Source organism: Mustelus asterias, chromosome 19 (genome assembly GCF_964213995.1).
Source record: "Mustelus asterias chromosome 19, sMusAst1.hap1.1, whole genome shotgun sequence".
In the NCBI taxonomy this organism is placed as follows: Eukaryota; Metazoa; Chordata; class Chondrichthyes; order Carcharhiniformes; family Triakidae; genus Mustelus; species Mustelus asterias.
Window position 1 is genome coordinate 78240464 of NC_135819.1, and position 13552 is coordinate 78254015.

At 47.3% G+C, this 13552-nt stretch overlaps 1 protein-coding gene across 4 annotated transcripts in view; it reads left to right on the plus strand.

Annotated features, from left to right (window-relative positions):
- prkcq (protein kinase C, theta) overlaps positions 1–13552 on the plus strand; it is a 171339-nt gene that overhangs the window by 71226 nt on the left and 86561 nt on the right. For all 4 annotated transcript variants that reach the window (XM_078235931.1, XM_078235935.1, XM_078235932.1 and 1 more), the window contains exon 3: positions 12322–12521. In XM_078235931.1, coding sequence (XP_078092057.1) covers positions 12322–12521 — 200 coding nt within the window. The remainder of the gene's footprint in view (positions 1–12321; positions 12522–13552) is intronic.

Here is a 13552-nt window from a genome sequence, read left to right on the forward strand (position 1 = left end):
GGGGGATTAGCAGGGTAAATGTGTGGTGTTGCGGGGATGGGGCCTGGGGGGGGAGGGATTGTGGTCGGTGCAGACTCGATTGGCCATATGGCCTCCTTCTGCACTGTAGGAATTCTATGATTCTAACATCATTTTCAGGCCATTACTTCCATGTTTGTACCAGCAGAGGCCCTGACAATGGGCCGAGTGTCTGATCAGAAATTCCTTTTCTCTTCAGTCATTTTCTCAGTGGTAGACTTGTTTTTAGATCACACAGTGCCTAAAAGTAACTGTACGATCTGCATTTGTCACGACCAGAATCTCTTTGCTGAGATGTTCAAGTGACAGATTATACTTCTGGCAAAGGAATAAAAAGGAAGAAGATGTCATTGACAACTATCTGAAAAATCTTGTCAGAAAGCTCGCGTATCTGTTTGCTAAATGCCAATGACACGTCGCAGTAATGGGAACGGAGAAATGAAAGTATCATTGAAAAGTACAAAATAAGGAAGAGCACTTGCAGTAGATGAGATAAGCAATTAGGCCCAATCATTCTGAGAGACTTGACACCATCAATTGCACAGCATTCACCCATCCTGCAGCTCTGCTGTTTCGAACTGATTGTCAGTGGAATCCTTTTTAAGGCGAGGAGGAAGCTAACTTTGGGTGGCACGGTGGCACAGTGGTTGGCACTGCTGCCTCACAGCGCCAGGGACCTGGATTCGATTCCCGGCTTGGGTCACTGTCTATGCGAAGTCGACACATTCTCCCCGTGTCTGCGTGGGTTTCCTCCGGGTGCTCCGATTTCTTCCCACAGTCCGAAAGACGCGCTGGTTAGGTGCATTGCCCGTGCTAAATTCTCCCTCAGTGTACCCGAACAGGGGCCGGAGTGTGGCGACTAGGGGATTTTCACAGAAACCTTTTTTAAGTTTAAGTTTGTTTATTAGTGTCACAAGTAGGCTTAAATTAACACCGCAATGAAGTTACTGCAACTTCATTGTAAGCCTACTTGTGACACTAAGAAATAAACTTTAAACTTAAACTTACATTGGGGACATGGAAAGGTTGCTGTATTTATTGTAAGTTGCTCATCTCATGCATTTTTCTCAATGTTCAAGCTGGTTAGTGACAGCTGTTCCGCAGCACAGAGAGAAATGTTTTTCGAATACAGGAACATCTTCATTCAAAATGCCAGTGAACGTAAATTCGATCCGCATGACAGGTGGTGCCTAAGTTGTGGTGAACTAAGCTGCTCATGATGCTTGTGTCGGTCTCCTGAAATGACTTTCCAATCACGTGTGTAGCCAGCTCAGTGCTTCACCCACCACCCTGTCAATGGCTACATCCTTGGCAAAGGGCAATCCTATATTCAGACGTGACCCACTGCCCTTCACAACTCACTTCCTCCCTTCCAACCTACCTCCTGAGCAACGCAAGCCTGTGTGTGTATTTCACAACCCCCTGCCAACCTTTATAATTATTTGAGATCGCAAAGACACAGAACTTGGTTCATCCTTTTATCCACTTCTTGGCCAGAATTCTTCGACCTCGCCCACAACTGTGATTTTCCAGTCCCGCTGCAGTGAATAGAGATTTGGCTGAGCGCCAAATTCTCCATTCTCGTTGGCAGCTGGGCATGCGAGACTGGAGAATTCTGGCCCTTGTGCGTCTTTTGAGGATATAAGTTCTTTTAACATAGAAACTAGAAGCAGGAGTAGGCCATTCGGCCCTTCGAGCCTGGTCATGGCTGATCGTCGAATTCAATGTCCTGATCCCCCTTCCCCCCACATCCCTTGATCCCTTTAGCCCCAAGAGCTATACCTAATTTCTTCTTGAAATCACACAACGTTTTGGCCTCAACTACATTCTGCGGTGGTGAATTCCACACATTCACCACCCTCTGGGTGAAGAAATTTCTCCTCATCTTAGTTCTAAAAGGTTTACCCCTTATCCTCAAACTATGACCCTCTAGTTCTGGATTCCCCCACCATCAGGAACATTCTTTCTGAATCTACCCTGTCTAACCCTGTTAGAATTTTATAAGTTTCTATGAGATCCCCTCTCACTCTTCTAAACTCTAATGAATATAATCCTATTATTTTCCCACACCACACACCAATTGCAACAACAACTTGAATTTAGCTAGCACCTTAAATGTCGCAAAACATCTTGAGGCGCTTCAGAGGTTTGTAATGTGACACTGAGTCACAAAAGGCAACACTTGGTCAAAGGGGTATATTTTAAGTATTGTCCTAAAGGAGGAAAGAGTAGTGGGCGGCTTTACAGAGGGAACTCCAGTTCAGGGTTCGGGCAATGATGGAGCGATGAAAATTGGGAATGGCTGAGTCTCCAGAATTGGAGGAGTGCAGATATCTCTGAGATCTTCAGCAAGTAAGAGTTTTAACAGCACCAGGTTAAAGTCCAACAGGTTTATTTGGTAGCAAATGCCATTAGCTTTCGGAGCGCTGCTCAACCTGGTGTTGTTAAAACTCTTACTGTCTTTACCCCAGTCCAACGCCGGCATCTCCACATCATCTTCAGCAAGATCAGCAAGTGGGCATTCTCTTCCCAAACTTCCCCGCCACAGAGCAATGTCTCGTAGTACTGTGTGAGAGTAATCTTTCCCTTTCTCTACTCCGTGCCCCCATGCGTAATGTGTTCTCCCACAACCCTGCCCGCCTTGAGAATCACAGAATGGTTCAACACAAATGGAGACCATTCAGCCCATTATGTCAGTGCCACCTCTCTACACGAGCAGCACATCCCACTGCCCCACCTTTCCTTTGCAAGTTGTTTTACATTCCGGGTGCTTATTCAATTAGCTTTTGAAAGGCCTGATTGAATTTGCCTCCACCACACTCTCAGGCGATGCATTCCAGGTCCTCACTACTTGCTGCATTAAAAAACCATTTTTCCTCATGTCACCACCATTCGTTCTTATCCCTCATTATTCTGAAAATCTCTGTCAAATTTCCTCTCCACCTTCTCTCCTCCAAGAACAACAGCAACATCTCCAGTCTATCCATGCCACTGAATTCCCACATCCTTGGAACTGTACTCATAGAATCATAGAATCCTTGCAGTGAGTGCAGAAGAGGCCATTCGGCCCATCGAGTCTGCACCAACTCTCTGACAGAATATCTTACCCAGGCCCTATCCCTGGCCTATCCCCATAACCCCGCACGTTTATCATGGCTAATCGACGTGAACTGCACATCTTGGGACACTAAAGGGCAATTTAGCATGGCCAATCCACCTAACTTGCACATCTTTGGACTGTGGGAGGAAACCGGAGCTCCCGGAGGAAACCCACGCAGACACGGGGAGAACATGCAAGGCCAGAATTGAATCCGGGTCCCTGGTGCAGTGCTAACCACTGTGCCACCGTGCCTACTCGTAATTCTTTTCTGCATCCACTGTAAAGCCTTCATAGTGCGCTGCCTGGAATCAGGGTCTGGTTAGAGGGGATGCAAGTGGTCCTAATCACTGGGCACCATGCCTCCAGGGGGGTCCAGGCTCATTGGCCAACTCACCGGTCAGTCTGCTCAAAGCAGTCAAACTAGAATAGAGACCATCTTAATTGACAGGCTGAGCGACCGGTGGTTGCTGGTGTTTTGAAAAGCAGCAATCCTTGGTCGAGTGATGGGAGAAGCTGGATTCCCTTTTGACCTCAGGGATCTCTGTTTGGACCTGGTCACCATGAAGTGCTGCTTCCTTAACCTTCAGACCTGGCTGGAGTGCAAGCCGGTTGGTGACAGTTGACAGAGGCTGCGAAAACTCTTGGAATTATTTGGATGGTTGCTCTTTGAGATAGAAATGCGAAAGAACATGTGAAGGAGCAGCGTAAGGCCTGTGGTTCTGTCAGAGATAAAACACCTTGTGCTTCAGCTCCCCTGCCCAGCCCTCCTCCCTTGATGATGTGTGGACCCTGGCCCCTATTCCAGGCCCTTCCCAACTCCCACCAGCCACTAGTTCTGATGTTAATATGGAGTTCCAATACATTCCTGTGAAAAATTCTTTTAGCTCCATCCCATCAATATACTGGGGCAGTTTCCTGACAAATAATCGACTATCAGATTGTGTGGCATATTTCTGTATCTCCCAGTTTATTTTTGCTACGCCTGGTTTCCCGGAGAAACACGCTATTTCCCAATTCGCTGATCACGAGGCCTTAGGGGTCATAGAATCCCTACAGTGCAGAAGGAGGCCATTCGGCCCATCGAGCCTGCACCGACAACAATCCCACCCAGGCCTTGTCCCCATAACCCCACATATTTACCCTGCTAATCCCCCTCACACTATGGGGCAATTTAGCACAGCCAATCTACCTAACTTGCACATCTTTGGACTGTGGGAGGAAACCAGAGCACCCGGAGGAAACCCACACAGACACGGGGAGAAAATGCGGACTCCTCACAGACGGTGACCCAAGCTGGGAACCGAACCCGGGTCCCTGGCATTGTAAGGCAGCAGTGCTAGCCACTGTGCCACCGTGCCGCCATGGGTTTCGTCTCTGAGCAGGAATGATGTTGAGCCTCTGACAACACGCAGTGGGGACAATCTCTCCCGACTTCACACACATGGTATGGCTCCTGCTATGCCCAAGACCGCAAGGAGCTACAAAAGGTTGTGACTGTAGCCCCATCCATCACACAAACCAACCTCCCATCCATTGACTCTGTCTACACTTCCCGCTGCCTCGGCAAAGCAGCCAGCATAATTAAGGACCCCACGCACCCCGGACATTCCCTCTTCTACCTTCTTCCTTTGGGAAAAAGATGCAAAAGTCTGAGATCACATACCAACCGACTCAAGAATAGCTTCTTCCCTGCTGCTGTCAAACTTTTGAATGGACTTACCTTGCATTAAGTTGATCTTTCTCTACACCCTAGCTATGACTGTAATACTACATTCTACACTCTCTCCTTTCCTTCTCTATGAACGGTATGTTTTGTCTGTATAGTGCGCGAGAAACAATACTTTCATTGTATGTTAATACAAGTGACAATAATAAATCAAATCAAATCAAATCAAACACACAAATACACACACAGAAATGGGAAGTGTTGGAAACGTCAGAGTGTCTACACAGCGAGAAACAAGTGCAGATCACGAACCCGACTCTGTTTCTCTCTCTGCAGACGCTGCCTCACCTGCTGAGTATTTCCATAAGACCATAAGACCATAAGACATAGGAGCGGAAGTAAGGCCATTCGGCCCATCGAGTCCACTCCACCATTCAATCATGGTTGATTTCAACTCCATTTACCCGCTCTCTCCCCATAGCCCTTAATAAGCCCTTAATTTCCAGCATTTTCTGTTTATATTTCAGATTTCCAGCAGCTGTAGTATTTTGCTCTTCATGCTGGGGTCTATCAAAGTGTGGTTAGTTTCAGTCTAAAACAAGCAAGTATTGATCACTCAGTGCAATGTGTAATTTTCCTGTCAATATTGGTTGCTGCTAATTGACTGAAAGGTTTTGCCATTTTTCACCTTGGAAGTGAAGCCGGAGTCATGCGCCAAGAGAATATGTCACTCTTAGTCCAAGAAATTCTCATTTGTACACAGGATTGTTGTTTGCAGCGTTTGTGAGGTTGAAGTATTTTGGATGTTGCTGCCTGGATACTGCACGGGGACTGGTTCAAAGGAGCAGAGCTGGTTGCAAAATATGAACGACTAATTTGTGTGTAATTGTCTGACAAAGCTGTGATTGTAACATATATTATACTCAAAACCGAGCTTTCAATTGGCTTTATAAATACAGTAAGAGTTTTAACAACACCAGGTTAAAGTCCAACAGGTTTATTTGGTAGCAAATGCCGTTAGCTTTCGGAGCGCTGCCCCTTCGTCAGATGGAGTGGATATCTGCTCTCAGATATCTGCTCTCCTGAGAGCAGATATCCACTCCATCTGACGAAGGGGCAGTGCTCCGAAAGCTAATGGCATTTGCTCCAAATAAAATTGTTGGACTTTAACCTGGTGTTGTTAAAACTCTTACTGTGTTTACCCCAGTCCAACGCCGGCATCTCCACATCACGACTTTATAAATACAGACATGGAATGCAAAAGCCAAGGAGTTTTCATAAATCTGCGTAAAACCATTCAACCTCACAGCGCCAGGGACCCGAGTTCGATTCCGGCCTTGGGTCACTGTCTGTGTGGAGTCTGCACATTCTCCCCGTGTCTGCGTGGGTTTCCTCTGGGTGCTCCGGTTTCCCCCCACGGTCCGAAGATGTGTAGGTTGGGTGGATTGGCCATGGTAAATGCGTGGGGCTACGGGGATTGGACGGAGAGGAGAGCCGAGGTGAGATACTCTTTAGAAGTGTTGGTGCAGGCCCGGTAGGCCGAATGGCCTCTTTTTGCACTGTCGGGATTCTGTGGTAACCCCACTCTGACTATTTTTCTGGGCACCCGAAGTTGGGGGAGGTAAAGATTTGGGGGAGTGGTGGGTATGTGAAGAATTAGGCTCCCGGAAACAGGAGAAGCTTCAGGGTCAATGATTCCTGACTGTGGGCCTGTCCAGAATTGAGCACAATACTCCAGTTGAGGCCAAACCAGTGCTTCTGTTTTTGAAAAAAACTCCAAAGAGCTTCAATTTTCTCCTTTCTGGTTTTCTCTCCCTTTCTCCCTCAGAGTGATGAGCCGTGCAAGGTAAGATTCTGTGTGCGCTGCCTGTGCTTTGGTCCATTACCCAAGTGGCCATTCTTCTCGTGACAATGAGCGGACTTGTCGACTATAGGGGCATCACAATTGAGCTCCACATTGGGGGTCTTCAGCCAATGGCCATCCACAAACACACAGATGCTTTCGAGGAGGAGAGGGACTGGTTCATTTTCATTGAATCATAGAATCCTACAGTGCAGAAAGAGGCCATTCGGCCCATCGAGTCTGCACCGACCACAGTCCCATCCAGGCCCTATGCCCGCTAAATTACCCTGCTAATCCCTCTAACATATCACATCCCAAGACACTAAGGGTTAATTCAGCATGTCCAATCAACCTAACCCGCACATCTTTGGACTGTGGGAGGAAACCGGGGCACCCGGAGGAAACCCACGCAGACACGGGGAGAACATGAAGACTCCACACAGACAGTGACCCAAAGCTGGATCTTGTCCCTCTACCCTAGCCCTGGTTCCCTGCGGCCAATGGACAGGGACCCGGTTGAGTATAATTTACGGTTCTGCCCGGGATCAAAGGGCAGCCTTTGTTTTTATGAAATGTGACACTTTTACAAATCAGCTAGTACAACTTGCACAATTTTCTAAGTGGTTCCTGCTTTGACGGCGATTGGAGACAGGCGTTTGTGATGTACTGTTTGTTGTTAAAAATGGCACTTCCGCCTTTTCCTGCCCCACACATATTCTCGCAGCGTAGTCGCAGGACGCTGGCATTTCTGAAATGTGATCAGAGCAACGGCGACAGCCCCCTGGGTGCTGAGGATACAAAGTGCTTTGCTTCGTTGTCAAGTGCGAGTGTTGTTGTTCCTTTACTGCAAACCCCCAGCTGTTGTCTACGAAGATTTGTCACTCTCCTTGTGGTTAACACAAGCTGGAATGGAGAGTGTGCTGGATATACACTTCCCAGCAATCGGCTGCGCATTATTTCTTGGTAACCGTGCAGCAACAGTGCCAGAATCATTAATCCTTTGTGAATATCAGCATGTTATCAGTAGCCACAGCTGGCGTCCATGCTGACAGCACATAAAAACATAAGAGCTAGGAGCAGGAATAGGCCGTCTGGCCCGTCGAGCCTGCTCCGCCATTCAATAAGATCATGGCTGATCTTTTTGTGGACTCAGCTCCACTTACCCACCCGCTCACCATAACCCTTAATTCCTTTACTATTCAAAAATCTATCTATCTATGCATTAAAAACATTCAATGAGGTAGCCTCAACTCCTTCACTGGGCAGGGAATTCCACAGATTCACAACCCTTTGTGTGAAGAAGTTCCTCCTCAACTCAGTCCTAAATCTGCTCCCCCTTATTTTGAGGCCAAGCCCCCTAGTTCTGGTTTCATCCACCAGTGAAAACAACCTCCCTGCTTCTGTCTTATCTATTCCCTTCATAATTTTATATGTTTCTATAAGATCATAGAATCATAGAATCCCTACAGAATAAAAGGATGCCATTCGACCCATCAAGTCTGCAGCAACAGCAATCCCACCCTATCCCCGTAACGCACATATTTGCCCTGCTAATCCCCCGAAACTAGGGTCAATTTAGCATGGCCAATCAACCTAACCCGCACATCTTTGGATCCCCCCTTCCAAATTCCAATGAGTATAGTCCCAGTCTACTCAGTCTCTCCTCATCACAAAAAGTAGGCAAACAGGGAAGAAAAGGTCAATGAAACTTTGAAACAATCCTCGTTGAGAAATAATACCAACAGATGATATTCAGGTTCAAATGGCAGCCATATGTTGAACTTCCTCATCAATGAGAGCGGCATGATGGCACAGTGGTTAGCACTGCTGCCTTATAGCGCCAAGGACCTGAGTTCGATTCCAGCCTTGGGTGACTGTGTGAAGTTTGTACATTCTCCTCTTGTCTGCGTGGGTTTCCTCCGGATGCTCCGGTTTCCTCCCACAGTCCAAAGATGCGCAGGTGAGGTGGTTTGGCCATACTGAATTGCCCCCTGGTGTCCCAAGATGTTTAGCTTAGGGGGATTAATGGGGTTACCAGGGATAGGGCTGGGTAAAATATAAAGGTGGGTTGGTGCAGACTCAATGGGCCGAATGGCCTCCTTCTGCACTGCAGTGATTCTGTGAGATAATTGAATGGAACTGAGGGATGGACTAATGTTCTGCTTGAGTGCAGAGTATAAAGGACACTTTAACAATGTAATGTTTCTAATTTAACTGTTACAAATAACACTGGGATGTAAGCATATGAAACACTTATCATGTTTGTTTGAAATTTGTCTCTTATGTAGCAGAACAGTTTATTAATAACTCACTAAGCTAAAATCAATGGGGAATTTCAAATAAATGGGTTAAGCAATCAAATACCGTTATCCCACTGCACAGTATCTTCAGGTCATACATTAACATCTAGAATGTTACAGGACTGATCTATAAGGAAATACAGAAGCATGGGAAGCCACATTAAACAATGAGAGATTTAATTTCCCCCTCTGCACTCTGTCATTTACTGGAGCACAAGGTTAATTTTTGGAGATGCCCAGTTTCAGCGCTTTGCCACAAAGACAATTTTCCCGTTCCCCCTGCCACGGGAATCGGAGTGGGTGGAGGGGGGCACAAGCCATGGAAAGGTCCGTTGACCTCGGTTGGGTTTATCCAGTCTTGGGGCGAGCGCAGCTGGAACATCCCGCCCCCGAAGGGAATATGGAGGGTTGAGTGGGATCAGGTTTCCTACTGGTCACTTGAAGAACAGCATGGTTGTTGGAACTGAAGCAAGTTCGGGTGCATTGGCCTTGCTAAATTCTCCCTCAGTGCACCCGAACAGGCTCTGGAGTGTGGTGACATGGGGATTTTCACAGTAACTTCATTGCAGTGTTAATGTAAGGCTACTTGCGACTAATAAGCCGTGGTTAGCACTGCTGCTTCACAGCTCCAGGGACCTGGGTTCGATTCCCGGCTTGGGTCACTGTCTGTGTGGAGTTTTCACATTCTCCTCGTGTCTGCGTGGGTTTCCTCCGGGTGCTCCGGTTTCCTCCCACAGTCCAAAGATGTGCGGGTTAGGTTGATTGGCCATGCTAAAAATTGCCCTTAGTGTCCTGAGATGCAGAGGTTGGAGGGATTAGTGGGTAGATATGGGGGTAGGGCCTGGGTGGGATTGTGGTCGGTGCAGACTCGATGGGCCGAATGGCCTCTTTCTGTACTGTAGGGTTTCTATGATTTCTATGATTTACTAACTTTTACTAAGTCGATATCCCACCCCCTGCATTGAGGACAGTGTGTGGCCAGTAACCTGGAGGAAAGAGATTGAGTGAGAAACGGCAGACTGTCCAGTCAAAAGGCTGGATAATACAGCTGCGGATTGGGTCAGCCACTCCCTTCACCGCACATCAACATCACCCCCTCCTCACACGCACACACCGTTCCTAACCCCCACCCACCACCCAGCCCCCTACACCATCCCCCTACTCATACCCTCCCTACCCCCCCAAACCATCCCCCCAACACCCCACCCCCGACTCATACCCTCCCCACCCCCCCAAACCATCCCCCCAACACCCCACCCCCGACTCATACCCTCCCCACCCCCCCAAACCATCCCCCCACCCCCTAATCATACTCTCCCCACCCATTCCCAAACCATCCCCCAACACCCCATCCCCAACTCATATCCTCCCTACCCCCCCCCCCCCCAAACCATCCCCTCAACCCCCCACCCCCACACCAGCCCCCAGTGCCCCACTTAGCCTCCCCCCACCCCACCCCCACTCTCTTCCAGCAATACTCCACATAGATATATAATAAATGACCCTGGGTCGGCAGCACGGTGTCAACATGCCGGTCTCAGATGTTAGGCAAGGCAAGCAGGTGTGCAAATCGGAAAGTCGCCCACTATTTTTAAATGATCGGTTCACAGGCTATCCAGCTTGTTAAAGAACCAACTGTCTGCAATTTCTTTTTTACTCATTGCATTTTTTGGGCATTCGATTTGATTTGATTTGATTTGATTTATTATTGTCACATGTATTAGCATACAGTGAAAAGTATTGTTTCTTACACGCTGTCCAGACAAAGCATACCAATCATAGAGAGTGCAGAATGTAGTAAAAGAGTTGGAATGAAGTTTTAGAAGCAGAGAACGAGAGTAAAAGATAGAATTAGAGTGTATGCTGGGCACAGCTTGCAGGAAGTTGCCTCGTTCCGGCGCCATCTTGGGAGGGACTGGGAAAGGTTTGAGAGTTCTTCACAGCGGGTATGATGAGGTGGCACAAGGTTGTGCCCCCTGGGACCACGACTGCATGTAGCAGCAGACTCTGCTGCTGAAGGGGTGGCAGCTGTATGATTTTTGACAGAATTTCTTAACGTTCTTGAGTTTCCACTAAGAAATACAGAGAGTTTGAGAGGGCAGGGCAGGGGCCTCTAGATTTGTAGCCATGGTAGACTTCCTCTCCATGACATAACCCCTCTGCCATGTGATGCCCCGGTCTGGACTCTGGATTGGGTGCAGAACAGAGTAAGTAGTTTAACAACACCTGGTTAAAGTCCAACGGGTTTATTTGGTAGCAAAAGCCACACAAGCTTTCGGAGCCTTAAGCCCCTTCTTCAGGTGAGTGGGAATTCTGTTCACAAACAGGGCATATAAAGACACAAACTCAATTTACATGAATAATGGTTGGAATGCGAATACTTACAGCTAATCAAGTCTTTAAGGTACAAACAATGTGGGGCGGCACGGTGGCACAATGGTTAGCACTGCTGCCTCACAGTGCCAGGGACCTTGGTTCGATTCCTAGCTTGGGTCACTGTCCATCTGGAGTTTGCACCTTCTCCCCGTGTCTGCATGGGTTTCCTCCAGGTGCTCCAGTTTCCTCCCACAGTCCAAAGATGTGCGGGTTAGGTGGATTGTCCATGCTAAATTGCCCCTTAATGTCAGGGGGACTAGCAGGGTAAATGCAGGGGGTTATGGGGATAGGGCCTGGATGAGATATTGGTTGGTGCAGACTTGATGTGCCAAATGGCCTTCTACTGCACTGTAGGATTCTATGGAAAATGCTGGAGAAGTTCAGCAGGTCTGACAGCATCTGTGGAGAGAGAATGGAGCCAACGTTTCACGTCAGAGACGAAGGGTCATCTAAAGTTTAAAATTAAAGTAAAGTTTATTTATTAGTCACAGATAAGGCTTACATTAACACTGCAATGAAGTTACTGTGAAATTCCCTGAGTCGTCACAGTCCGGCACCTTCGGGTCAATGCATCTAACCAGCACGTCTTTCAGACTGTGGGAGGAAACCGGAGCACCCGGAGAAAACCCACGCAGACACGGGGAGAACGTGCAGATTCCACACAGGCAGTGATCCAAGCCAAGAATCAAACCCGCATCTCTGGCACTGTGAGGCAGCAGTGCTAACCACTCTGCCACCATGCTGCTCTGAAATGTTAGCTCTACTCTCTCTCCACAGATGCTGTTAGACCTGTTTCTTCAGCATTTTCCAGTTTTGTTTGGTTTTATAATGCTCCTGTGAAGCACCTTGTGGCATTTTATTATGTTAAAGGCTCCAACTAATTGCGGTTGCTTTAGAATGGAAGTTAGTTAGGAACGAGTATCCACTATTCTTCATGTACTTGAGAATGGCTGGGTCTTTATGACTCACTGTGTGCCTGGTGCCTCACTCACTCTAACATCTATGACTACCTCAACAGAAAAAGGGCAGATCTTCATGCAAAAGAAGCCCACCATGTATCCTCCTTGGAACAGCACCTTTGACGCACACATCAACACGGGCCGAGTTATGCACATCCTCATCAAAGACAAAACTGTCGAGTTGATCTCTGAAACTACTGTGGAGCTGAATTCCCTGGCAGAGAAATGTAAACGCAATCAAGGAAAAGCAGACATCTGGGTAAAGTTTTAAATATTTGATTTATTGGCAGTTAATATTTATTCTGTTGTCAGTGGATGCAACCTTCAGATGAGACAGAGAATGGAGATCCTCACTCCGGCTCTGATAGATTTTTAAAATTGCAGTATGTAAGCATGGGGATATGGGGATGGCATTCTCGAAGGATTGATCAAGTTGACCAGTGAGTCTTTCTTTTTTATTTGTTCATGGGATGTGAGCATCACTGGAAAGACTAATATTTGTTGTCCATCCTTAATTGCCCTTGACAAGCTGGTGGTGAGCCACCTTCATCAACCCTATTATAGAAAGGATATTATTAAACTAGAAAGAGTGCAGAAAAGATTTACTAGGATGCTTTCGGGACTTGATGGATTGAGTTATAAGGACAGGCTGGATAGACTGGAACTTTTTTCTCTGGAGCGTAGGAGGCTGAGGGGTGATCTTATAGAGGTCTATAAAATAATGAGGGCCATCGATCAGCTAGATAGTCAACATCTTTTCCCAAAGGGAAGGGAGTCTAGAGGGCATAGGTTTAAGGTGAGAGGGGAGAGGTACAAAAGGGTCCAGAGAGGCAATTTTTTCACACAGAGGGTAGTGAGTGTCTGGAATAAGCTGCCAGAGGTAGTAGTAGAGGCTGGTACAATTTTGTCTTTTAAAAAGCATTTAGACAGTTACATGGGTAAGATGGGTATAGAGGGATATGGGCTAAACATGGCAATTGGCACTGGCTGAGTGGTTAAAAAAAAGGATGGCATGGACAAGTTGGGCCAAAGGACCAGTTTCCATGCTGGAAACCTCTATGACTCTATAATCAGTGCAGTCCATGTGGTGTAGGTACTCCCACAGTGCTGTTAGGAAAGGAGTTCCAGGATTTTGAGCCAGTGATAGTAAAGGAATAGTGATATATTTCAGGTCAGGATGGTGAATGTCTTGGAGGGGAACCTCCAGGTGATGGTGTTCCCATGTGTCCGTTGCCCTTGTTCCTTCTGGGTGGTAGATAGTTTGGAAAATGCTGTTGAAGGGGCCTTGGT